Source organism: Molothrus aeneus, chromosome 2, assembly GCF_037042795.1.
Source record: "Molothrus aeneus isolate 106 chromosome 2, BPBGC_Maene_1.0, whole genome shotgun sequence".
Classification (NCBI taxonomy): domain Eukaryota; kingdom Metazoa; phylum Chordata; class Aves; order Passeriformes; family Icteridae; genus Molothrus; species Molothrus aeneus.
This window is the reverse complement of record NC_089647.1, coordinates 92131332-92157084: the sequence shown is the minus strand read 5'-3', so window position 1 is coordinate 92157084 and position 25753 is coordinate 92131332. Positions and strand designations below refer to the sequence as shown.

The 25753-nt window shown below is 37.4% G+C and overlaps 1 protein-coding gene across 4 annotated transcripts in view; it reads left to right on the top strand.

Moving 5' to 3' along the window:
• The window catches only part of ARHGEF7 (Rho guanine nucleotide exchange factor 7), a 116505-nt gene that overhangs the window by 78538 nt on the left and 12214 nt on the right, over positions 1 to 25753 (top strand). For 3 of the 4 annotated variants that reach the window (XM_066545311.1, XM_066545313.1, XM_066545314.1), the window contains 10 exons: positions 4233 to 4371; positions 5258 to 5317; positions 6514 to 6660; positions 8507 to 8593; positions 12021 to 12099; positions 13428 to 13567; positions 14210 to 14434; positions 15475 to 15568; positions 18378 to 18467; positions 21643 to 21819. In XM_066545311.1, the coding sequence (XP_066401408.1) occupies positions 4233 to 4371; positions 5258 to 5317; positions 6514 to 6660; positions 8507 to 8593; positions 12021 to 12099; positions 13428 to 13567; positions 14210 to 14434; positions 15475 to 15568; positions 18378 to 18467; positions 21643 to 21819 (1238 nt within the window). The remainder of the gene's footprint in view (positions 1 to 4232; positions 4372 to 5257; positions 5318 to 6513; positions 6661 to 8506; positions 8594 to 12020; positions 12100 to 13427; positions 13568 to 14209; positions 14435 to 15474; positions 15569 to 18377; positions 18468 to 21642; positions 21820 to 25753) is intronic. The other variant, XM_066545312.1, reaches the window with a different exon arrangement.

Genomic DNA, 25753 nt, shown 5'->3' with positions numbered 1-25753 from the left:
AGCTTTTGAGGCAGCTGTTCCGAGAAGGATTTGAATATATTAGTAGGGCTTAATGACAGTTTTCATGGTGACCTTTAAAATATCTCAAGCTGTGAACCAACTCCAGTCTGGAGTGGGGAGAACTCTTCAGCTTGTGATTTCAGAATAAATGAAGCACAGGACTTTTGTATGCTTCTCTGCATTTTATTGTGTAAAGTGACGTGAGTAGTGAATTAAAGTCTCATCTGCCTCTTTCTGAAAAGCTACTTGCTTAGGCAGTTGTGACTGAGTTGATGATTTCACTGTTCAAAAGATTTTCCTGTTCAGCTAAATGATAGCTTTTTATTAAAACATACTCTTAGCTGTGGGCTGGAGTTTAATTTAGCACATACTGCCTAGGAGACTGTGGTACTCGCAGGCATCAATTGAAATCGTGACATGAAAGAGCCATTGTCTTTGGCAAAGCAGCTGACACAGGCTTTTTTCATGTTGCAATTAATTACAAAACAGTTGTGAGCTGTTGTCATGTTCAAACAGCATCGTAACCCCCTATGTTTCTGAAAGTAAAAGTAAACCCTTCCATTGTGTCCGGTATGCTATTTGTCTTTTGTGACTGAATGAAAGACACTCGCTTTAAGCTTTGAGCTGAAATAACATCCACATTTTGATGGATATTTTATGTCCACAAAGCTGCAGAGATGCCAGGTTGGTATAGCATGAGTAGAATGCTACAGTGGTCTGCATGAAGGAACTGCTCAGACAAAATTTTGGGTACTATTGTATTAAAGGAGTGTGTGCCTGTGTTCAGACTAGAGCTTGAACAAGAAGGCATGTCAAAACTTGTCAGAGGGAAGCGTAGAAGTGTATGAAAGAAAACATTGTCCTCTTGGGAATGTTGGGAGGAAAACTTCGTCATTCAATTTTAATTACACCTATTAACACTGCTCCCTGTTGATGCCATTGCTAAGCCTGTTTTTCAGGACTGTGTATGTTTCAGGTGAGCTGAGGTTTAAACTTGCTTCATAGATTGCTATATTGTGATTAAGTAAAAAAGGTGATGATCAACACCAAGTGTCACTTGAGCGGAGAATGGCATAACCACTGAGTGCGTTTAGTTAAAGGGATTGCAGAGTAGACAGTGAAAACAAGATAATACCAGCTTTTTATTTCAGGTTTCCAAGAAGTCATTCTTAATTCAAGCTACAGTACATTTTCCCCTGTTTTTTCACATATCTTTCATAATGCTGAAGTTGAAGAAATGCAACAATGATAATGAAAATTAGAAATGTGAATGTGGGTGCAAAAGTAACCAAAGTTTCTCCTACAGTAAAAGCATTAAAAAAAGGGCGAGGGGGAAGTGCGTACATTGTCTGAGTGGATAGGTTAGCAAATACTATTTCCATAAAGCATTTGTATGCACTCAACAGTATGGAGATGGCTGAAGTAACTAGGAATGGGGGGTTTTGCTCTTTAGCAGTCTAAGGGCAAAAATGAGGACTGTTCAGAGCACTGTTAAATTGAGTAGCCTGTGGTGTTTGAGATTGGCACATCCTGTGGAAATGCAGCTTTGCAGGGGTGAGAGAATCTGTGTAACACACTTATGGATTGTGCTGCCTGAAATGGGGAAGAGTAGTAGATACTGTAAAAGGGCAGAGTTGGAAGAATGAGGCAGCAGGGGCTGTGTCTGACTGAAGCAAACAAAATGTAAAGAATGAGTTTAAACAGCTACTTCCTCTTGGTTCTTGTAGGAAATGTCTTTAACATTAAGAAGATGAAGTATCGAGTACTGTGTGTAACCTGACTTTATGACGCTGAAATGGGTAGGGCTGATTACAGGTGCAATGAATGGATATAACAGAAAAGTAATGACTTGCACATGATGAGTATCATACACATAGGGAATTGAAATTTAAAACCAGTGAGTGCTGTCTGGCAAAAGGGCTTTCCTGGTGAACTTTGGTAAAGCTTCCTGTGTAAACTGGGTGTCATACCTTATTACTTGCTGGAAGCAGTTTCTTTTCTTTTAACTGAGTCAGGAGGGAGAGGAGGTGACACCACACTGTAGCCAGGAAGCCTGGTGTTTCAGGGAATTACCCTGAATACCAGACCATGAAGTATTATATATATTCAGGGAATTACCCTGAATACTTGACCAAGTAGTATATCATCTAAACCCAAGACACAGTGCAAGTCAAACTCTGTAAACATTTGTTTAGGGTGCCACTGCAGTCAGCTGTCAAGTTCTGAAGTGGTGTGATTTTATGCTACACAAGGGCTGTGATTAAGGAAGCGTTAGGCAAAGTAGGTCTTCAGCCTCTAGGTATTCAGAGCTGCCCAGCTTTACTTAAATTTAAATTTAAGCTCAAAAAGTACTCGTGTTCATCTGTGTTGCATTATAATAACCCTTCATGCAAGGTATTGTAGGAAGTTTTTTGAGGTGTTTTAATTTTGGCTAAAATCTGTTTATGTCACAAGCTGATTCAGAAGGCCTGGAGTTGCTGATATATCCTGTTTTAAGAGGGATGCAAGGTCTTTCCCAAGTGTGCCCAGCTCTTCTCTTTGCATCTCTAAAATGCACAGCAGATGTTGAGAAATCCCCTCACCCTCTTTCTGCACTCTGTAGTTAAATGCAGCTGAAATGGCACAAATGCATACAATGAGGAGAGCCTGGGCCTCCTTAGAATGGGGACAGAAAGCTCTTGAAAGTGTGGTGTGAAATGATGATGGACTTGACAATTCAGAAACAATGCTGTCTATACATAAGTAAGGTGTAGTGTAAGTAAATTCTAATTAACTAATCCAAAGACAAATAAACTTGGAGTAAACTGTGTGGAAGAGTACGTTCCTTTCTGTGAACTGGGGGAAACTTAGGTGTCTGAGAGGTGAAGGATCCAGGTGGGATGGTGGGTAGAGCACTTACATTGGGATGGGGTGGGAAGCTCACAGCTCATAGAACTGTGGAATCATTTAGATTGAAAAAGACTTTTAAGATAGAGTCCAAGTGTAAACCCAGCACTTCCAAATCCACCACTAAACCACACCCCTAAGCACCATGTTTGTGTTCTTGTTCTGTTGTCTTCATCTACTTGGACAAATGACATGAATAATCAGTGTCACTTGTTCTGCAGTGGGAAGGAGTGTGTGTGTCTTGAATGCAGTAAGATGTTACATTTTTAATAAATGACTTTCTGAGTTTTTACATAGATTTTTGCCTTTAGAATTGTGTTCTTTTACAACTTGTATTTTATGAAGCCTGGCAATCAGCCCAGATGCTGCCATATCTTCCACTCTGAATGGAGAGGGCTCATTTTGTTCTTGGTGATTTAAACTCTTGAAAAGCTAGTCCTCCTCCACCACAGTCCTTTAAAATCTTTGCATTGTAAGCAGAAGATGTAGCTATTTTGTTTCCTTGATAGCAAAGGGAGCTGAAATTCTCAGATCTGGTGTTTCAACTGAGTTGCTGTAAAAGTTGAGGGGCTGGGCCTGTTCTGAATTATTGAAATAACCAAAAAATATCTGGAGAGGGGAAGTAGCAATTCATGATACACAGAGAGAATGGATTTCTTACAGTGGCTTTGCTGTGAAAAGATGTGTGTTGTGTAAGTCCACACTTAATGAAACCCTAGCTCATTAGAGAATAGACTGCACTGATTATTTCTACCATTTTTATCAATGCTGGTAATTTTTTTGCATTAACACCTTGGATGTGAGATGAGTACTAAATATATAAGTGTGAGAGAAAAAAACTACTGAAAATTTCTGTCTTCTTATTAGTGCCTGACACCATGAAAATACCTATTTTTAATTGTATATGAAGCATTTGACTCTTGCTTGTGTGTTACTTGTGTAAACTACCTCTAAGGTCATATATCATTTTACTAGAATAAAGAGCTGAGTAATAAAATACAGCTTTATTCTGTAATTGTTGCTTGAATGGTGCAGCATTTAGGAACTGTCTTTGAGCACTGGTTATCTAGAACAGTAGATTTGTTCCTATGTGTGTTTTTCCCTGGTTAGGTCCCAAATCTGCACATGGCTTTGTTCCTGTATTTTGTTTAATACACAATACAAACAAAACAATAAACATGTTTTGTTTGGTCACAGCACTTAAGTTACACTTGAATTAATTTTTTATTTGGCCTCCTTTTTATTGGTATACTTCATTGCAGGTGAAAGATTAAATTGTGAATACTATGTAATTTATTTGTTTTGATGATTTAATCTTAATTTGCTTAAATATCTTGTGTACACAGTGAGGAACTAGGAGAATTCATGGAGATGAAAGGTGCAAACAGCCCTGGGATCCTTGTACTGACCACGGGCCTCAGCAAACCTTTTATGCGTCTGGATAAATACCCCACGTTACTCAAAGAACTTGAAAGGCACATGGAGGTATATCTTATCAGCATTTATGTTCCAGCTTAATGATGATTTGACAACAATTATTTTAAAGGTACATGTCAAACATGATGGGACCCAAAATTGCATTTGCTTGCTCTTCAGTCAGCCTTCTAAACTGCAGGCTGCAGTGGTTTATGTAAAAGTCAGTGAAGTAAAAATTCCTCTAGAAGATAAACATTTAAAGTAAAACTATCCAGAAAAGCTAATCATCATTCCTAGAATAGTCTTACCAGGATCTCCAGTTGACTTGACATTAAATGTGTCCACTGCACTCTACTCGAGGCCCCTTTATCTTGCAGAGGGAGTGCTGCTTTTCACCTCAGTGTGCTGAACACATTGGCAAAATAGTCCCTCTGACTTCTAGTGAGCACTGTCCAAAAGTGATCTTTACAGGACAAGAAGGTCTTTGAGGACCTACTCTTTTCACCTTTGCATTTTACAGATTATATGTTTGGAATGGGAAAAAAAGAGAAATAGCAAGTGTGGGGGTCTTGTCACACAGATTGTTTTGCCAGCCAGTGACAGCAGAATGTGCTAGGTAGTCTGTAGGAAATCACCTTTGTGACAAAGCTAACCTGCTAGACAAAATTCTGTTAATGCTTTCCTCTTGAGATTTCAAAATCTCTTATCCACTAGGTCTTGTAAAACTTCTTTGGTTCTATTTTAAGTATAACTAGCATTGTGCTAAGTAACTGTGGTTTTACTACAAGCCAGACCCACCAGTGTTTAATATAGGAAGGCCGTGAAGAGACTAGATCAGTCTACAACTTCAGTTTTGCAGAATTGTTTATTTGGTTTTAGTTAAGCCTCTAACAGTTTTTAAAACTATTTTTGCTAGAACTGAACCTTTTATATATGTTTTCTCCATTTTTTTTAGGATTATCATCCGGATCGTCCAGATATTCAAAAATCCATGACTGCCTTCAAAAATCTTTCTGTAAGAGTGATAAAAGAATAGATTATATATTTTAAGTAGAATGTTTTCTAATTACCTCTTCCTTTATTACTTAAAAGAGTGAAGCTTTTTCATAAATTTTTAAAGCCTGGAAATCAATGCTGTGTGTAGGCAGAGCTAAGGATGGTAATTTGCTGGGGAGTTGTAGTAAGTAGCCTATTGGTATAAGAGTTGTGCAAAGTATTCTGCACCTCTTTGTCTGCCCTCTCATCATACTTCATCTCCCTTTTTACTAGTGCTTGCATGACTAGTGTCCTGAAGAAGGGCTTCTTTACAATAAATGAGTGCATGTTTTGATTTTTTTTTTCTACATGCATTCCTTCTCAGGGAATGGCATTGGATTTGAGAGAGGTTGAAGAGAAAAGTGCTAGTGAAGTTCAGAAGATGCCAAACTTCTAGTAATAATTGGAACAGGAAGCCTAATTTCAACAGATAAGCGGTCTGCTACTGTCTTTACAAAAAATGAAAAACTATGCCTCAACTGCAACAAGCAATGATTAATGCAGTCTCAGTTACAAGAAACTTAATGTGTTGTGCTTCCTCTTAGGAATGTATGCTGATGATAACCTGAAAATTTTTATTTTTTAAATTAGAAATTTAGTGTTATCAGTGTTTAGAAGAGGATTATGAATTGCATCCTGTTGAGTGCTATAAAAACAAGAGAAAACAATTGAGAAAATTTCTCAACAGAATTTTGTTGAGAAAAATTCAAATAATGTGAGCAGGTTGGAGTTTCTTAATAAAAATAGGAACATAAGGTTATAAACACTCGGGTTTGCACAGGTGGCATGTCTCTTCTTACTGAAAGATGCTTTGTTTTGTAGATGTGTATTTCTGATAGCTGTGTTACTCACTGCTACTGAGCATGTCCATTTTTGGTTAGTCATACCAAAATTTGAAGTATAAAGGAAGGAGAAAATTGAGTAAGAGAGCTATTACTGAATTTGGAATGGTAATTGAAATCAATGTATTGAAAAGCTGTAATATTTAATTTAGTAAAACTAGTTTATAAAAAATATTGGTAGCAGTCATCTAAATGAAAGTGCTTCAAGTAAGCTGCTGTCTTCTGTGCATTACAAGCACCGCAGCAGTAAATACAACTGTAGTGGTATTTCTACCCTTAACCCATTCCAAACTGGTAGAGTTTATAGAGATTATGTTTTCTCTGTGTTTGTTAGGCACAATGTCAAGAAGTACGGAAACGGAAAGAACTTGAACTGCAAATCCTGACAGAAGCTATTCGTTGTTGGGAGGGAGAGGACATCAAAACACTTGGCAATGTGATTTACATGTCCCAAGTCATGATCCAGTGTGCTGGAAGTGAGGTAATGTCCTTCTCATCTTTACTCTCACTCTTCCAATTTTGAATGAAATTCATTATAATCATTACACAGCGGAAATAAAAAGAGTGATTCAGAGATGGTAATCTAAGCTAAAATTTTCCTGTGTTGATTTAAGGCATGTTTTTACAAAACCTGAAATAAAATTCCTCGAAGATGGATGGTCTCTTCTGTAAAATTTACTGAAAAGTGACTAAATACAACAGTTATAAATACTGTAAGATTTTTGCAGGGCTTTTTTCAGAGGGCATGATTGTACAAGGTTTTCCATGTGTTGTTATGTTACAGGATCGTGGTGCATACAGTGTGTTTTAAATAGCAAAAGGTTTAAAGTTTTATGTTGTGAGGTGTCTGAGACAAACTCTTTTTTGGCTGTTATGGGCACATTGCTCAAGTAGTAAATCTTGAAATACAAGCTTGAGAACCAAATGCTCTTTGAGAAATAGAATAAGGAGATACATTAGAAAGTTAAAAGTGACAAAGTCCGGTGATTTTTTTCCTAACCAAAACAGCAAATAAAATGTTAAGAAAAACTTGTCCTACCAGAACTAATGTTAAAAAACTCTTAAAGCAAGTGCTAACAGAAAGGCAATGTTATACAGGTTACTGACATATTTTTATTGCTTGTTGTTCTCCTGAAAAATCCATGAGGCTTTGAATCTGATGAGGGCTTTTGAATTGCAACCTCATTCAGTCCATTTCCTCCCTTAGAACAAAGAAGTCCATAAATATGAAGGAAAAGTAAAGTGTTTATGCAACTGAATATTTAGAAGTTAGTCACTTGATATTTTTCTCTCAGATATTTTGTTAGGTGTTAAAGTAAATAAATAAGATTCAATAGAGTTGATAGTGCATCTTCTGCAGTCATGCCTCTTTTTGAAGCCAGCAAAACAAATCACCATCCCCCACTCTCATCATGAGGTAAAATGTCAAATGTAATGGACTTCTAGAAGTTTCTGTTTAGTATCACAGCTTTTTGGCAAGATACAGAACAGCTTCATTTGTGCAACAGCAACTGGGTTTGGTTTTGTCTTTCTAAAAATGATATAGCCATTTGCAAATATTTACTTAAAACCATTAAAACCTGCTAAGGACTTGTAATTTTGCAAAGATGCTTGAAATTAGGATGGTGGCTTTGTCAGTTGATATACTTATGTTGTCATTACAATATTAAACTTTAATGCTTCTCCCTTTTGTTGTCTATAGCAGTAGATTCAGAGTAAACTTATTCCTCCTTCCATAAAAATACCCTAAAACAAAACCACAATGGATAACTTTGTACATGAAACCAGAAAATTAAAACCAGAACAAAGTAATGAGTGCTTTTGTTGTGACTATACTAATTATTCCTTTGCTTTTTCTGCTTCTGGGAATAATCCACAGTTTAAAAATCTGATCTCTAATTTGAGAGACCACAGTCTTGAAATGACTGTAACAGTATCCATCTAAATTATAGGCTGAAATAGATCCAGTATGTAATTTTGGTTTTACTGAAATTGGCCACACAGTTGTTATCATATTAAGCAAGGTCAGTATTTCACCCAGAATGTAAAATTCCTGTTTTAAAATACAAGGCTGTAATCTGCTGGAAAAAGTATAGGCATGTATTAGTAGCACTTTTCAAATGGAAAATAAGTAATTCTGTCTACTTCTGTCCTTTTTTCTTCCTTTTTTTTTATTTTTCTAAATACAATGGAGAAATAGCTTTGCACTGAGCAAATATTTGTGGAGTAATCATCCAGTTATAATGCTGATAGCTTTTAGTAATAGAAAAGTGGGAGAGGGGACTTGTGATGGTGTATTTACTTTTTCATTTTCTTCTTTTAACAAGGAAAAGAATGAAAGGTATCTTCTTCTCTTCCCTAACATTTTGCTAATGTTGTCTGCTAGCCCAAGAATGAGTGGCTTTATCTATCAGGTAAAGTAATACATTTACATGTGTAAAAATGTGTTGGGGGTTGTGTTCTTTCCAAATGATATTTCATAAGAAACTTGGAAGGATTATTAAACTTTTGCATTTATAAAGATGGAAGGTAATATTTTCAATAAGAAGTGGTCATCTGTCTTATGAAATTCTGGCCTAGAAGCCCAGGGTTTGATTTTCTTTGTAGCTGTGACTATCACCAAAGAGACATAGTTTTTTTTACTCTGTTAGTAGTAGCTGATGAGAGGAAGTATTGGTAGCTTTTTAGATCTGTTGGGAAACCAGTGTTGCTGCATAGGTTTGTTAGTGCTCTTTGACTGCTGCTTGAGACTTAACAAAATGGCACAGCCCCCTTAACCATTCATTAGTGTGAACTGGGCTGTTACCATCAGTTTGTTCAGATGCATCCACATTCGTGTTTTATCTTGGAATTGGTGGCACACTTTCAAGATTCATCTTTTCTGTTTAATGAGCACTGAGTCACAGAGTAGGAGTTGTTTTGGGGCTCACAGACTAGATTCCATCTGGATGAAGTTGAAGTCATGCTCCAAATGTATGCTTGAGATGCTCTAACTATGGGAAAAGATCAAGTACATGGAGTGACCTTCAGTCCCTGGCCCCAGCCTCAGGCTCCCCAGTGTAACAGCACCTGAAATGCTACAAGGTGGCCCTAGGGGCCTTAGCACCAGGTGTTTCACTTCACCAATCCTCTGCTCACAGCTGGTGGACAGAGTCTTTGAGCTTTCTCCCAAGTTTCCTAGCTGAGCACTTGTGGCTGTTGTCCCACAGGCCTATTCCAGAGGTGGAGCAAGTGCTGTAGTGCAGGGATGCCATTTATCTGGGCTCCCTGTAGCTCTAGGCTGTGTTTCACAAAAACACTTGCATCTTGGGTATATAGTTGCAAAGACTCCTGAGAGAGGCAAATGTGCAATCCATGACTTCCCAAGCCTTGTAAATGTTCAAGTAATGCCATGCAGGTTTGGGGCATCACAGTAAAATACCATAAGACAGGGAAAAACTGCAAACAAGTTCTAAAAGGAGACAGAGATTTCACCTAGTAGAAATGCTTCTATAAAACAGAGACTTGAACAGTTCATTCCTTTCTCCTGAGCAGTGATTTGCCTGCTTCAAAGGAATGCTGAAGGTTGGTCATTGGGTGTTCCTTCATGATCAGCCACAGTCAGTCACAAAAATGTGGCTTCTTTTTTTTTTAATTAAGAGCAATTAAATTCCAAAATTTGTGTTTGGATTCGTACCTTACCTGCCACAATTGTAGATGGATTTGTCTGGAATGCTGCTACATTAGGTGGTTCAAGAGGACAGTCCAGTTTGTTACGTTTGTGGCACTGCTAATTATCCCAATGTTGATGGAAAAAGATGGTAGAAAAGGCAGGTTAGTTCTGTGTTCCAAGTGGCACAGACAGAATTTCTGGTGAGGATAGATTCTTCTGTACTGATTACAAAGCAGCTGACTGGAAATTTAGTATGTTAACAAGCAACATGAAATTAAAGAGTCTGTCAAGCTTTATTTTTCCTCTCCTATCACTTCCATTTCTTCTTCTTCCCACTTACTTTATCCCCTAGATGTACAGCATTGTTGAATAAATAAGCCATTTTCTGTGATTTGTCTTTAGCTTCTATTCAGAATAGCTGCAGTCCTTTCTTGGTGTTCACTATCCAACCATCTCTTGAAAGCAAAACTCTTAATTTCCTCACAACCTTATGTGTGATAGTCCCAGCACTGAGAATGTCTCAGATTTTAATGACTGCACGTTCACAGCAAGGTGAAATTATTTCATCACTGTTTGTGTCTGAGACAGTTGATCAGAGCCCATGTCTAGAGAGCATAATGTGGGCCTCCTGGACCTTTTTTCTGAGGTTCACATCTCAGAACTGGAATGGATATGGGCAGAAGATGATGCAGTTCTCCCAGTCTTTCTCAAGGAAATTATGCTGCTGGAGGCATCATCCTACATGACAACTTTGTTGCATTTCTGAATAGCCCATTTGTTGTCAGGCTTCAGATTTTCTGGTTGATAGTGCTGATATCTACCACAGGAGCTAAGGGGAAGAACTTTTAGTAGTGCTAAACTGAAGTCACAAGGAGCAAGGACCATACTTCTTAGGAGGGCTGCACAATTGTTTGTTAAGAGAAGGGAAATACAAATGATTCACAAGTTCACTTACATTTTCTATTTTGCTGACTTTGTACTTTTTCTTGCCCTGTGGTTCAGGGGATCTCTGTCTCCAGTGTACCCCTATATTGCCTCCCCACCTGTGTCAGCAGTTCTTGCACATCTCTCTTGTTGTGGTTTTATGCTGTGTTATTCATGAACCAGCAAACATGGGAAAAAAGGCAAAAGAGCAAATTTTTGCTGCATTTAATAGTGCACATGGCCACCATGTTTTCTTCAGTGGGGAAGTTGCCACAAGAGAACTCCTCCTTTCTCTTTGGTATCTTGGGCCTGAGCATGCTCTGTGCCTACAGAATACCAAATGCTTTTTCGTTTTCAAGCTTGTAAGAAACCTTTGTCCATTCTGCTGTCTTTAGGAAAAAGGAAAACATAAAGTTGGTTTTTATTCTTTCTGCTGTGTTGGAGCCAAAATTCCACAGTACATAGTATTTGTGCTCTTGCCAGTATTTGCTGAATAGTGTTTCTGTGCAGGAGAATACAGGATGTCTTAAAGAACTTCTCTTGAAGTTTCAGTAAAGCCTTTCTTCCCAAAAATACTCAATTTTATTTATTCATCTGTGTTTCTAAAGGGTCAAAAAGTTATACTAAACTGACTTATTTTTCCCTGCTTGACTGGATTTAAAATGGGATCTCCTGAAAAATTAGTATGTTCTTCTGAAGAAAACTTACAAATTTGAAGGTGTTCACTGCTTTTTTTTCCCCTCAAAGTGTTTCCATGAGGGGATTTAGTAGTGGCTTTATTAGAGAAATAAGTCTTCAGTAAATAATTGATGCATTTATTTAGTGAAATACTCCTTTATAAACTTACTTGTTCTACAGACCTTATTCTGGGGACTAATAAGACAGTTTGCAAACAAATGTGCCTAAAGAAGAGTCACTGTTGCATCTCACTGTTGTCATGTAACATGATCCTGAAGGTCTCAGTTTCAAGAACCTGAGACTGAGGAATGATCACTATTGTGTTTGTATGGAATTTGTAGCCTGAATAGGTGTCAGCTAGACTTGGTGACATCACAGATGTCATTTGCAGAAGCTGGAGATATGAAAAATTGCCATTGTGAGATGTTTGTATGGATTTTTGAATGTTTTTAAACCCATTGGGGTGTATGTGTCAATTTACTGTGAATGTCTTTTGTCAGAGCTTAAAGTTTATATTTTCTTTAATTGGTAATGTTTTTATGTATTTTGTATTTAATGTCGATGTTCTCATCCTTTTTCTTTTTAAGGGAAAACTGCCTATGACAGGAATGACTATTACAAAGCTAGAAGACAGTGAAAACCATAAAAATGCATTTGAAATATCAGGTATTGCCCATTAGTATTTTTATTTACTAGTTATTCAAGCATATACTGTTTCAAACATCAAATGCTCACTCTGAACAGAGGAAAAAACTTTTTTATTGTGGGGGTGACCAAGCACTGGCACAGGGTGCCTGGGGAGATGGCTGTTCTTGGAGGTGCTGGAAAGTTCCCTGGCCATGATCTCAGGCACCCAGCTCCAGGTGCCTGTGCTTGAGCAGTGGAGACCTACAGAGGTCCCTTACAGCCTCAGCCATCCTGTGGCTATTCAGACTTTGTAACACAGTCACCCAGAGCCTCACCTGAAGGCTGCTTTTTACTGCTTCTCTTAAGCAGTTAAGGAGCTCTTTGCATGGGATTCATCCTAGAATTTCTGTATCTTAATAAATGGAGGTGTAGCCTTGGAGAAGATGTTTTGTGATTAAGCGGTTCCAGGTACGCTCTTTACTGAAAGAATAGGAATTCAAGAGGCTCTGGAAGAGCTTTGAGCAAGAGTTTTCTTCTAGAAATTTTCCACCTTTTTCTGAGAAAACAAGATGCTTCTTTAGCATCTCTGATGTTAATGATTGTTGCCATTCTGTTGTAGGTAATTTCTATCTGTTGAGTCATTTATTTCAGCATGTGTGTCCTGAGACAATTTAAAGAACAGTGCAGGGTCCCCATGGTGGAGTTTTGTATCTTCATTAAATTCCTGGATCAGTTCTACATCCAAGCAGGTTGCATTTAAAGAAACTGAATTTGACTATCTCAAGTATGATATCAATGCCATGAGTCACAGGGGAAAAATTGTTTATATTGAGAAAAAAATGGTTTTTTGTGATAATAACTATGCAGCTGACCTCAAGGGGAATGCAATGGGTTAAATGGTGTTAAGTGCAGAAGTTGAAAGTTATCTTTGGTTGACGTTACATTCCCAAGTGACTTTTGCCTTAGTTTTAATTTTATGCCTTATTTTATAACTTCTCCTGTGTTGTAGTGTACAGACTCAAGAATAACATTTTAGGCAATGTGCTGGCTTTGCTGGGGAGGATGGAGAAGCATAAGGCTAGTAGATGAGCCTGTCTCCTACTCTTGTCATTTAAGGTTGTGCTTAATTACTAGAGTTAGGGGAAAAAAGTAGAACTCCTGTGCTAGGCTAAGAATAAATACATGGAGGCGGTGTGTGTTACAACCTGGAAAAGTGGGATGCTGTTGTACTGAAAATATGGTTCAAATTTTTGCTTAGTATTGAGAGGACATTATGTTTTAAGAAATAAGTATCTTTTTTAATCATGTCAGATTGACTAAACTGTTATTTTTTCATTTCCTATGTCTTTCTGGTGTCTATCACCTAGGAAATATGATTGAAAGGATATTAGTATCTTGTAACAACCAACAAGATTTGCATGAATGGGTGGATCACCTGCAGAAGCAAACCAAAGTCACAACTGTTGGGAATCCCACCATTAAACCTCACTCTGTGCCATCTCACACGGTAAGAAATGAATGAGCAGAAATAGGTTATAATTAGGTTGTCTGGCAAATATAACACCATGGAAAACCTTAATTTTTTTTAGCCATTAGTAACAAGAACTGAATTTTGTCACTGTAGTTTAATAGGTAAAAAGATAATTCTGTTTTTAATTGTGTGAACAAAGAATAAAATGCTTAAAACTCAGTGTAACAGTTAACTGGGGTGAAAGAAAGTTCATTATCATTACTTTTTCTGTTTTGACCAAGTGCCTACATCACCATCTTTTAAGTATACTTAGAACAGTAGGTTGTAATTGGTGATGTACTTGACAAGCTATGGAGAAACAGTAATTTCTTTTGGGTTCTGCATTTGAATTGTTGGATATGAATGATTCTAAATTTAGCTCCACCCTTAGTGGTGAGAGAAGTGGGAGCAGGGCTGCTTGTAGCTGTTCTATCTTTAGTTTGTGCTCCGTCTGTGGTAGACAATAAAAAAAAAATTAAGCTTCTTTTTTCCAAAAAATAATTTAGTGTAAAATTTTTTGAAGGCCAGCTGTAATAAACAAGAATTCTATAGCAAGTGGGATTATTTCACCAGTCCTTGATGACACTATGTCTCCATTATGATAATATGCCTCCTTTCCTTTCCCATCATGTTTGACAGCTTCCTTCCCACCCAGTGACTCCCTCCAGCAAGCATTCAGACAGCAAGCCAATACCACTGACTCCTGCCTACCACACTCTCCCTCATCCCTCCCATCATGGGACTCCACACACCACAATCAACTGGGGGCCTCTGGAACCTCCCAAAACGCCCAAGCCATGGAGCCTGAGCTGCCTGCGGCCCGCCCCTCCTCTGCGCCCTTCAGCAGCTCTCTGCTACAAAGAGGTGAGTGAGGGCCAGCAGCCAAGGAACAGCACACTGTGGCAGGCCTGCAGTGGGAAGTTGTAAATTTTTTGTGGTGGCTGTGTGTATGTGACTTTCCTTTAATTCTGTAAATCTCGTAAACAACAGGGAAAAAGTGAGAGTTGATCTGCAGTGCAAGATTTCTATTGCAACTTCGCTGCTGTAAGAGATTCTTCTGTTTGGCTGTATCAGTTTGGTTGTACTATATGCTTATTTTGTAATTTAACTTGAAATTCTTTTATGCTTTCATGTGTAGGCCACTAAATTCTACAATGCATTAAAATTTCAATAATCTTTATAGTGTTTAGCCTACCATAACATCCAAAACCTGTCTTGATCAACTTTGGTAGGTCCTGCTCAGTCACCTTTTTACTTTCTTGTTCTGCGTTTTCACAGAACATGTATTGTATCCTTAAGGTAAAGGGTAGACCAGCATCTTCCTTTTGTTCCTGAAACTTAGTATTGTTCCTATAAGTTACCATGACCACATTTTGAGCAGAAATGCTGTTGGGTTTGCTGTTTGTGGGTTTTGTTTGTTTTTTGTGTTGGTTTCGGGTTTTTTTTTTCCTGTAGACCTCTGTAAAAACAGACCTAGACTTTTACAAATTTTGGCTTTGAAGAGTGTAGTACTTGCCAAGCTTCCTTGCTAGGTCCCTCTTTTACTTGCTTCCCAGCAGACAAGTGAAATGAGTTGTCTCTTCAACTGTTCAGGAAAAAGACCTGTCAATGTATTCCTGCCTCTTCTCTTCACTCTAGCTCCCAAACAGGCTGAGTGCCTTTGCAGCAGGTTTTATGTATATTTCTCTTAATAGAACAGATAAAATACTTGGTGTTCTGTATAATTGGAGGAAGGGTAGAGAGGAAATCAGCCAATTCAAGCGAATTGAACATGGCAAAAAACATTAGTAAACTGAATTTTGGTGCTGTTAAAAGGGTTTTAGTTAATAATTCCTGCATGCATCTTAGAAGTTAAATTTTTGAAATACTGTCTAGAAGCTCTACTTTTTATTTTTCCTGTACAGGATCTCAGTAAAAGCCCTAAAACCATGAAAAAACTGCTTCCCAAACGCAAGCCAGAGCGGAAGCCATCGGATGAAGAGTTTGCACTGAGAAAAAGTAAGAGAGACTTGAGCAAATATCTGCATAACACAAAGACTGGAATTAACATCAGTTTAATTTCTGTAAGAGTTAGGTCTACAGTGTAAGCAAGTTGCCTGGTTTCTTCTCTCATGTCAGGGGACAGGGGTAGGTATGTCCAGAGGATGGTTTGTTATAGTCATCTTCTGCTGTGATGGCATTTACAGAGCTTTACTGATTGCTGCAGTGGATGTCTGCTTGTCAAGTGCCTATTTCTGTTTGTTACAGGAGGAAGGGAGGTTCACTAGAGAGCCAGGTGAAGTTCAGTGAGGTAAACCTGTCTTTTAGTACTGTAGGCAACAAGGTGAAGATACTGAACCACTCATGCAGAATACTTCGTAGCTGTGTTCTTAAGTTGGTCTTGCTAGGAGCTTCTGTTGTCCTGGGTGTTGGAAAGCTGGTTATTGCTGCTGATTTGAGGTTGCTTCCACAATCACTCCTAGGATCCAACAGTCTTCTCTTATCTCCTGTAAATAATGTCTGTATCTAAATAAATTGCAGATATTTAGGTTGCCTGAAGTATGAAGAAAAACACTGATCTGAGAGAGACTTAGTAATGTACAGAAAGAGAGAGGTCAAAATCTGGATGTTGGGATAATTTGAAGTGGAGGGAGTGTTAATGTTATCAAGCAAGCACAGTATTCACTTGTCAGTGTTGCTGTAATTCTTCCCTAGATAAATGTGTGTGAATGAATAATCCGATTACTTGTATCAATAAAAGACAGGGTGTTTTATTGGACAGATTTTTGCTGTAGCTTTTGCTTCTCTGTGTCTGTCTTTTGCTCATGGGCTTTTTAAGAGTCTGTGCCGTGAGTGTTCAGTGCAGGAAGAGTGTTATTGTGGCAGTTGTCTCTCACAGGCTTATATAGAGTTGGAGAGAAAAAGCTTTTCCTCAGGGTGCTCTTGTTTTGTCTTGAGGTGTTAGTCCTTCTGAATGTTCTGTGAATTTCATGTGGAAAAGGTAAGGTAATGAGTACAATGATTCTCTGTTCATGGATGAGCAAGTGGATGTTGTAGTTCAGGATGTTTTATCCTTACAGCAAGGTATTTGTTTAGGAAAAATGAAAGTACTATAGTACAGTATCATTTCAGATGATAGTTGGAGAGTGGAGATTCAGTAGTTGTAATGATGATGGTGAAGCTGTCAACTTGCGGGTTTAGCAATTGTTAAAGAACACAATGGGAGGAGTTAAGGATTTTTACTTGGGGGAAGGAAGGAGTCTGTAGCTTGCACTGTTCTTCTCCTGATTTGATAACTTTTATTGAAAGATATTTTTTGGTGTGTTTCTTACATATTCTTGGTATTCATCTTCCCTAATCAGTAATTAGAAGCTTCTGTTAGTGTTTCTTCAACATTCTCAACTTTTTTTTTGTGGAGCTGTAAAAGTTTCCTATTTCTGTCAAACTTAAAGCATTGATAGAGAGGTCTGGGTTTTGTTACTTCCCTTCTCAGGGATCCAAAGGATTTATGGGCTATGTTTTGAGAACTGCTGTGTCAAATTAGCATTTCAACAGACAAAAGAACTGAGATGTTTCAACTGACTGCCCTCAAGATGCTATTTCAGAAGTCTACTATTTGCCCTGCCACTGTAATTATACGGTGCTGCATTGTAACTACAAAATCCAATTATTTTTCCTGCCTTGAAAGAGGGATAACCCATACTTTAGAGTTCCTGCATCTCTTAAGCTGTAGGAAAATTATATTGGGTCAAGATAATTTCTGCAGTAGCTAGCTTGTCCCAACAAATGTTTGGAAAGTTGGCTTTGTTCTGGTGATGATAAATCACAAAACCCAACAGGATGCATTGGCTGGCAGAGAATACAACTGAATTTTGATGTTGAAGGCTCCTCAGATTCATGTAGCAGGAAATCTTCAAACATAGTTATTTCACAGGGAAAAGAGGAAAAATGCTTTTAAAACAACAGATTGTCTTTTATTGCACATAGACTTCTGCTTTAATCTAAAGTAATAATGGTAGAGGTAGAGGTTCACTCTATTGTGAGTGAACAATTTGACACTATTTTTACTGAGTCACCCAATGAGATTTACTGTGGAGCTTTACCTTTTGGAAAATGTTGCCATATTAAGCTTGAATAGTTAAATTTGTTCACTAGTGCTATTTCTGTTGAAGTCTGAATAGTTTAGAGTAGTCACTTTTCACAGATATATATACATGATAGCAGCATGTTCCCTTCTCCATGCTGCACTGAAGTTATGCTGTTAATTCTGAGTTCTGTTTTCAGTTGCATGCTATTGGGGGGGTAAATCTGGTTTTTTACATATATATATATATACACACACACATATACAAACACACATATATATACACACACAAATGCAAAAAGTTTTCAAGATGTTTTCTGTGAATTAGTATTCTGTTCCTTGATTTTGTTGATTAAATTAATGGAATAGTATACATATTGAATTGTGTGTTTATATAATGACTTCAATATATAGGGTTTTTTCAGTAAAATGACTGGATTAGAATGAGTCCTCACACTTCAAAACACATTCTGTACAATATCAGATGCTCAGAAAATTTCTTGAATGTGTGGGTGGTTACTCTGAACTGAATTATTTCTAAGCATTTCAAAATAGTATTTGTCTTTTTAGACCGTTACTTTTGTTCATTGAAGTTTCATTTTTAAAATGGTATGATTAAAACAATTTTAAATGGTTGATTAGGCTGAACTTTGGACTCAACTGAACTGTACTGATTTTACAAAGGCCTTTCTATATTAAGAAACATGCCCATGTTTAAGATTCTGTTTTTCCCATTGATTCTAGGTACAGCTGCTTTAGAAGAAGATGCTCAAATTCTTAAAGTCATTGAAGCATATTGCACAAGTGCCAAAACACGTCAGACATTAAATTCAAGTAAGTTAGCCATTTCTACCTATTTCAATACTTTCTAGCTAAAACATCAATAAGATAGTTTGCAAAAGAGAGTTCTGTATATTCTCAGGCCTTTGCAAATAGTAAGTTGGACCTGCAAATAATAATAACCTGTTTCTGGTTTAACATCAATGTCAGGTGTTTATGTATTGGATGCCAAGGACCGTGGTTAGAGGCTATCATTTTTTCAGTGTTTTGAAACAATCAAAAACAACAAAAACCTAAATGTAGCTATTTGTCATGGTTTAAAATTTTACTAAAGCTTTACCAATGAATAAGAGATGTCTGAACTGAATATAACAGCTAATCAGTATGCTTTTGGATAAATTTCAAGAAGCTGGTAAGTAGGAGAAATGAAGAAGTCATTGTAATTTTGGAGGACTGTATTTTTGATGTGTTCTGTTCAACAAAGACTTCGTCCATGGAAAAGTAACCTAGACCTATAAAAATTTCTTTAATTTTATTGCCACTAGTTGTTTTTAGCATTAATTACAAATTTTAATCCCGTCTCATAATTTCAGGAGAAATTGTTCTCAGATGTGTGTTGCTTAAAGCCATTTTTAGTTTCTCAGATCAATACCTAGCATATTGAAAACCTGTAACGTGCCTCTGGGGTCCTACTTCATTTAATCCAAATCAAGGTTGCCATGTGGAGTTCCTCTGTATTGTAAGTAAAACATTGCTCAAAGCAGGGGAGTCCACCAGCATGTGTTCCATTTACACAAGGAAGGAGAAAATGCTGTTGCCTTTGTTCCATTTTGCACTGTTGAATACAAATTTAATTTGGAGATCCTTGGAACACAGTATAATGAATTTGAGGTACTTGGCTGGTTTTGCTGGAACTAGAAGGCTGGACATCATAACTTCTTGTCCACTAAAGATGTTTAAATTTTGCAACATTAATCACTCTTACTGCTGCCTACAGTGCTCTAGGCCTGCTTTGCTTCCCAGCAAAAGCACTTTGTGCTGACAATTGAAGTCTTAAAGCACAATTGCATACCTAGTTCTTGAATTTTCCTAATACATGTTTATTTGCTATTGCCACCTTGAAAAAAACACAGCTACTTTGTATTCCTATGTAACTTACTATGGGAATATGGTAATTATATTAGACTGTAAACACTTCTCAAGTAACAACAAAAGCCTTAATTTTAATTTTTGGGTCTTAATGAACTGTAGATCTCCAAGATCATGAAGTCAGCTACTACTACTATTTTTTTAATACTAATCTTTTTACAGTCCTACAGTCATTTCAGTAGTTGTTTAATTGGATAAAAGGAATGAATGAGTTCAAAGTTCTGAAGATATGCTGTTGTTCCAAACAAAATCAAATGAGATGATTGCTGTTTAAACACCTCAACTGTGTTCTGTTATTTCCAAGGATAATGTGACAAGAAATGGTTGGGAAAACATTTGCACTTGCACAGTAGTGTGTGTGTGTGCAGATATGAAGTGGATATGATTTTTTTTGCTTGCCTATTTTTCCTGTCTATGTATATTTAAGAAATATACATAGTGCTGTGGGTATCATTGCATACATCAGAAGTCAGCTCTTTTATTTGCTCTTATTTGCAGCAAGAAACAATTTTTTATTGATTAGGCACACAGCTGCTTTGTTTGGAAAGCATAGTGTTGTCACCTAAGACTAGGTTTCAGAAGGTCCATTTGTAAACTGGAATTGGAAATGGGGGAAGAACCAATAAACCTGAAATTGCTTCTGTTGGAGCAGTAGTCAGTGTAGAATAATAGAATGAGAGAGTTGCCTGTCATCTGTGAAGTATGCTGGTTTTTACATACTCCATTCTTACCTCCCAGTTCATATTCTGCCTGTCCCTGACAGCACTCACTGGGCAATTCCCCTACTGCACCTTAATCTGCTGCTTTTGGCAGTGTCAGTACAGCAGAGCTATGGCACCAGTGCAAACTGGTAAGGTGTGGTATTAGAGGTAGCAAAGCAGCTTTTTATCAGTTTTTTGGGTGGGAAAAAGTGGGATTTAATTTGTGTAGGTAGATGGAAATGAAAGAGCAGAGTCTGACTTTCTTGCACTTTTTGTACACTGAGCTTATTTTGCATTTCTGTTTCAAATGAAGACTTAAAATCCTCTGCAATATCATGTGTATGGTGGCTCATAACATGGCCACTTAGATGGCTTCAATCCTTGGATATTGCCAGGCCTTGAAAAATTAAAAAACCTGTCCTTACTATGTTTGACCAATGACCCTAGAGATCTAAAAATATTGAATCGGGGAGATGGACTCAGGCATGTAGCAACAGGTGTGTGAGGGCTCAGAATGGGCTAGGCTGTGTCATTGTTAGGCTCTTGGCCATGTTTTTCTGAGTTAATTTGCCACATGGTTTAACAAATAACAAGGGGTATGGGCACAGAAAAAAATGTGCTTTGACATTTTTTGGGTGCAAGATGTTGCTGCTGATTTAGTAATCAGCAGCCCTGCTCTGCATGAGAACTTTTGCTTTTCTTTTTCCCCCTTCATTTTCCTCTTCACAGTGGTGACACAAGCACTTCTGTTGGCTGTGTTGTGAGCTGGTGGGAAAATTACCTGCTTGAAAAAACTAACCCTACAAAAGATTTTTCATCTGAAGCTGTTTCCTGACCTGGCTCATGAAGCAGCTGTACAAAAGACTGTGTCATTGCAAGGGAGGGAAAGGATGAGGTACAGATACGTGATGGGGAAGGGGCTGTTGCTTTTCACATTGGTGCTGGATCATGCTGGCTTACTGTGTCTGTTTACTGCTCTGTGCCCAGTCAAATCCTCCCCAGACCAGAACTGACTCTGTATTTCAAAAGAACCTAACTTCCTCTTCAAAAAATTCTACTTTCAAACAATATTTTGTTACTCAAAATTATCAACTGAGACTGCCTAGAAACTTAAAAACCACTTCAAAATTGTATTGTAACCATTCAAACATTATATGCTGAGTGTAATTTATACCTAAACCCCAAACAAATTTTGAAGAAAAAAAAAAAACAAACCCAACTTTGGTGCCTTTTTAACAATATTTTCTCTTTTCCTTCTCTTCCCATCACCTTTTTGCTTTTATTTCATGTGTTTGGTTGTGGCTATTCCTTACGTTCTCCTCCTCATCCCACCTCTGCCTATCCACATCCACCATTTCATTTCACCTATACATCCTTAGCATGGCAAGGCACTGACCTGATGCATAATCACGTCTTGGCTGATGATGACCAATCAAGTCTAGACTCCTTGGGTCGTCGCAGTAGCCTTTCTCGTTTGGAGCCTTCAGACCTCTCAGAAGACTCTGACTATGACAGTATATGGACAGCCCATAGTTACAGAATGGGGTCTACATCTCGTAAGAGCTGTTGCTCATATATCTCTCACCAGAACTAATGCACTTCTGAGCTTTTTCTTAACAAATGCTTGTTGTATCACAGCCTGCTTTTCTTAGATGTTTTCTTGCTGTTCCTTGTCTCTTTAATGTGATATTTTAACAACTTCTGAGGGAGCTCCTGAAACTTCAGTTATACCTGGTGGAAGGCTCTATTGTCAATTCAGTACACGTACAAATAAGTCATTCTAAAAAGTGTATATCCTGTTAAGGATGATACTTCTTGAGGGTTTTTTAACTGACAGATGTTAATTTGTAGCTCTGAATGGTCTTTTTTTCTTTTAACTTGGTCAGTGTAGTAACAGGTCCTTTATTTTCTTTTTATTTTGGATAAGCACATTTTTATATTTTGTACTGAAGCCATACTGGTTTGAGAGCTGAGTGCCAGCTATATGGAAATACCTTAGTGGTAGTGGTTGGATTTTCTACATATTATTAACAAAATACATAGCTGGTAGAGTAAGTGAAATGCAGCTTAAAAATTAGCAGTACAAGAGCTGTAAAATCATTCAGATATTCACATATCTGGCCTGTTTGGAAGAGCATTTGCTAATCCATAAAAATTTCTGGTTTTATACTGCTGTCTTTTGCTCATTGCTTAAAACGTTTATATGAAGGACCTTGCTGCTCTTTCCCCACCCCAGTCCAGCAATTGTCATGAAAACCTGGCAGTCCATGCTCATTACATGCAGTGTTTTGGTACTCTCATGTTACCTGTGGTCATACTGTCACTTTACTGTGTGCAGTAGTGTGGCAGAAAGCAGGGTTTAGATGTTTGCTTGCCTGTTAAAATACACAACTGTCAACTCTCAATTGACCATTCTTCTTGAAAAGACGAGAGGAAAATGATTCCCCTGATGGAGGCTCCAGTGTTCAGCATCTGAAACTCTAGGTACAACTGTGATCAAATTGGCTTGCTTGAAGTTCTGAATAATAGAATGCTTGGCTTTTGGGTTGTACTGTTTGGAGCATGTCTGTGACAGATTTTATTGTGTCTTGTAACTTCTCTCATAAGCAGGTTTGTTTTCAGCAGCAGCTCTTCACTTACAGTCATGTTGGCTTTTTCAGAGAACTGTGACATGCTGTGCACAGCTGAAGGTCTCAAACCTGCACCTGGGGCACTGCTGGGGTGAACTGTGTGTGTGTGCTCTGACTTGTTGTTAAAGTAATTGGCATCAAAACGAAAATGGCATGTTTTCCAAATCTTGGTAAGCATTAGGGAAAAGTGTGGTGAAAATGATGAAAGGACAGAAACAGTTCTCAGTTTCGACAGGGTTCCCAAGTGCCAACACCCTTATCATACTATCCAGTGTTCAGATACTACTCTATGAACAAGTTTAGAGTAATTGTGATGAAATTTAACTGCAGCCTGGCAACTTGATCAAACTGTTTAAAAGGTAATCAGTACCTCTCTGCAGGTCACATGATCAGAAAGTTGCAATTGCTAGGAGTGCATGATTCCAGAAGGTGGTCAGTGTGGAGAAGATGTTTCAAGGCATTTCATGTCTTCAATTTATGTTCAGTCTTGTTTGATCCCCTGCTTTATCCTCTCTCACTGTTGTTGGCATTCTGTAATGTTACTAACAAAAGCAGTAGTGCTTACCAAGGAGGGTTTTCAGGGGTGCATTTTCCTGCTGGTCATATATTAATGTAATGACCAGGAACTTGTGTATGTTGAACCTTTTGCAAATGGAGGAGTCTTGCTTAGAGAAATGAGATAAGTAGATGTGCTCCATATCATTTCACAGCACATTTGTAACCCACTTCACTCCCTTCTTCTTTTCAGTCAGTTTTTTTGTTTTGGTTTTTTTTAACATATATGGCAAGTACGGATTGTTTTTTGCCCTGTTTCTTATGATGTGGTGTTCTAGTTGAATAATGTTTTCTGCACTGGATAAATGATAATTCTTTTATGTCTGTTTCATGTTATATAGTGTAAATATGAGTTTGTAATACAGTTGTTGCACTTGAACTTTCCTTATCACACAGAAAGTTTTGTTATCCAGATCCGAAGATTTTGACTTTTTATGCACCAAAGCTTTGACAGTTTACCACCATTAATTATTGTAGCATTTATGTCATTAGGTACTATCATAATTAGGATCTCTCATATTGTGTATTCTCATATTAACATCACAGCACATTTAAAACCATTCTACGTCTTCAATGTTACAGGCTGTAAACTATTGTGAACTGATCAGGAGTATTAATGCAAAATGCTTGAAACAAACAAAAAAAAAGGACAAATGTGGAAATGATGGTATTCAGTCCAAAGGTTCAGTGTTTCTATTTTTGTGGAACTTTAGTCATGGTAATAACAGTACCTTATGTTTATGCAATTCTGTAAATTGTATGTGTACAGTTACAAATACACTGGAAGGATGGAGAACCTGAATTGGAAGGTAGGTTCAAGCCATTGTCAGGCCCTCTTCTCATGGCTTATGCAGTGTTTCCATATAAATTAGTACTTACCATAAGCTGAAGCCAGCCAGTATTGATTGGGTGTTTTGCATAATCTTGCCAAAACACAGTAATGTGTATATAGTGACGTAAAACATAGAAAGAGTAATATATATTGTGCACTTCATTTGTGAATGGGAGAAGCCATCTTTAGTAGGTGACTGCCTTTGGAAAATGCAAAATGGATGTATATCTGAATGTTTCATTGTACTGTACAGTAATGCATATTGTTTGTGGTTGCATATATCAATTAAGTGTTTTGTTTTATATGAAAAGGACATCTGTTATGTACAGTTGAAATAAATTTTGCATTTGCTAGACTGTGACTTTAATATTTAATTATTACACAGGGGGAAAGGACATCAGAACTTGTAACTTAACACATCCTCTTCTCCCTATGCCTGCTTTCTCTTCCTCCCTTCTTCCCAGAGGAATCAAATGCTGACATAAGTGTGTAATCTTTGTTTAATGTAGTTCACATCTACAGGAAATTCAGTGTAATGGGAAGTATGTATTCTTCTATATCCTCTTTTTTGTAAAAATAATTTCAGAGACATTGCCATCTATAGATTGTTTTTCTGTTGCCTTCCTCTCCTGTTAAATTGATTTTATTTTGGTCCTTTTAGGTTTTTTTTGTTTGTTTGTTTTTGTTGGTTGGTTGGTTGTTTTTGTTTTTTTTTTGGCATGCGGTTTTTTTGTTGTTGGTTTTTTTTGTGGGGTCTTTTTTTCTTGGTATATTTTCAGTAGAAGCATGGGCTGAATTATTGGAACAATCAAAAATCTACTTCTGCAGGTCCTATTGTCAGAAAGAAGTGTTATTAATATACTAAGGGTGTATATAATGTGTTTTCATGATTTAATATGACAACATTTTTATTTTAAAAGCAAGAGTTATACTTAATGTTTCTGCTTAAAAGTTGCTTACATATGGGTGAATTTAAACAAATCAGTAAGCTAATATATGTGCTAAAAATATTTACATCAGAATAAATTTAATAACCACCCCTCTCTATTAAAAGGTCATAACTTTGTTTTGCTATGATTGTAGCAGCTCTAGTCCTGCAGCTATGGGCTTGGAAGTTCTTGCATTGGTTAGTGAAATACAGGCAGTTTAGTGGAGTAGCTCTTTCCAAATCTTGTCTTAGGGATCTTCCATGTCTTTAGATGGTGTATCTGTCTTCTCAAACTATTCATTCTGTTCTTACATGACTAACACATATGAAGTTATATTTTGGTCCACTTTGTTTCCATTTTACTCATCTAAGCATATTGCTGTAAACTGCCTAAATCAGTCATCTGAGTCATGTGGGGTTTAATTCCTGTTTGTGATTCTCTTGGTTAAAAAAAGACAAAACAACTTCATGCCCAAATATTTTTTAATATTCCCAAGAATTTGCAAATATATATAAGATACAATGATGCAGTGATCTAAAGTTTA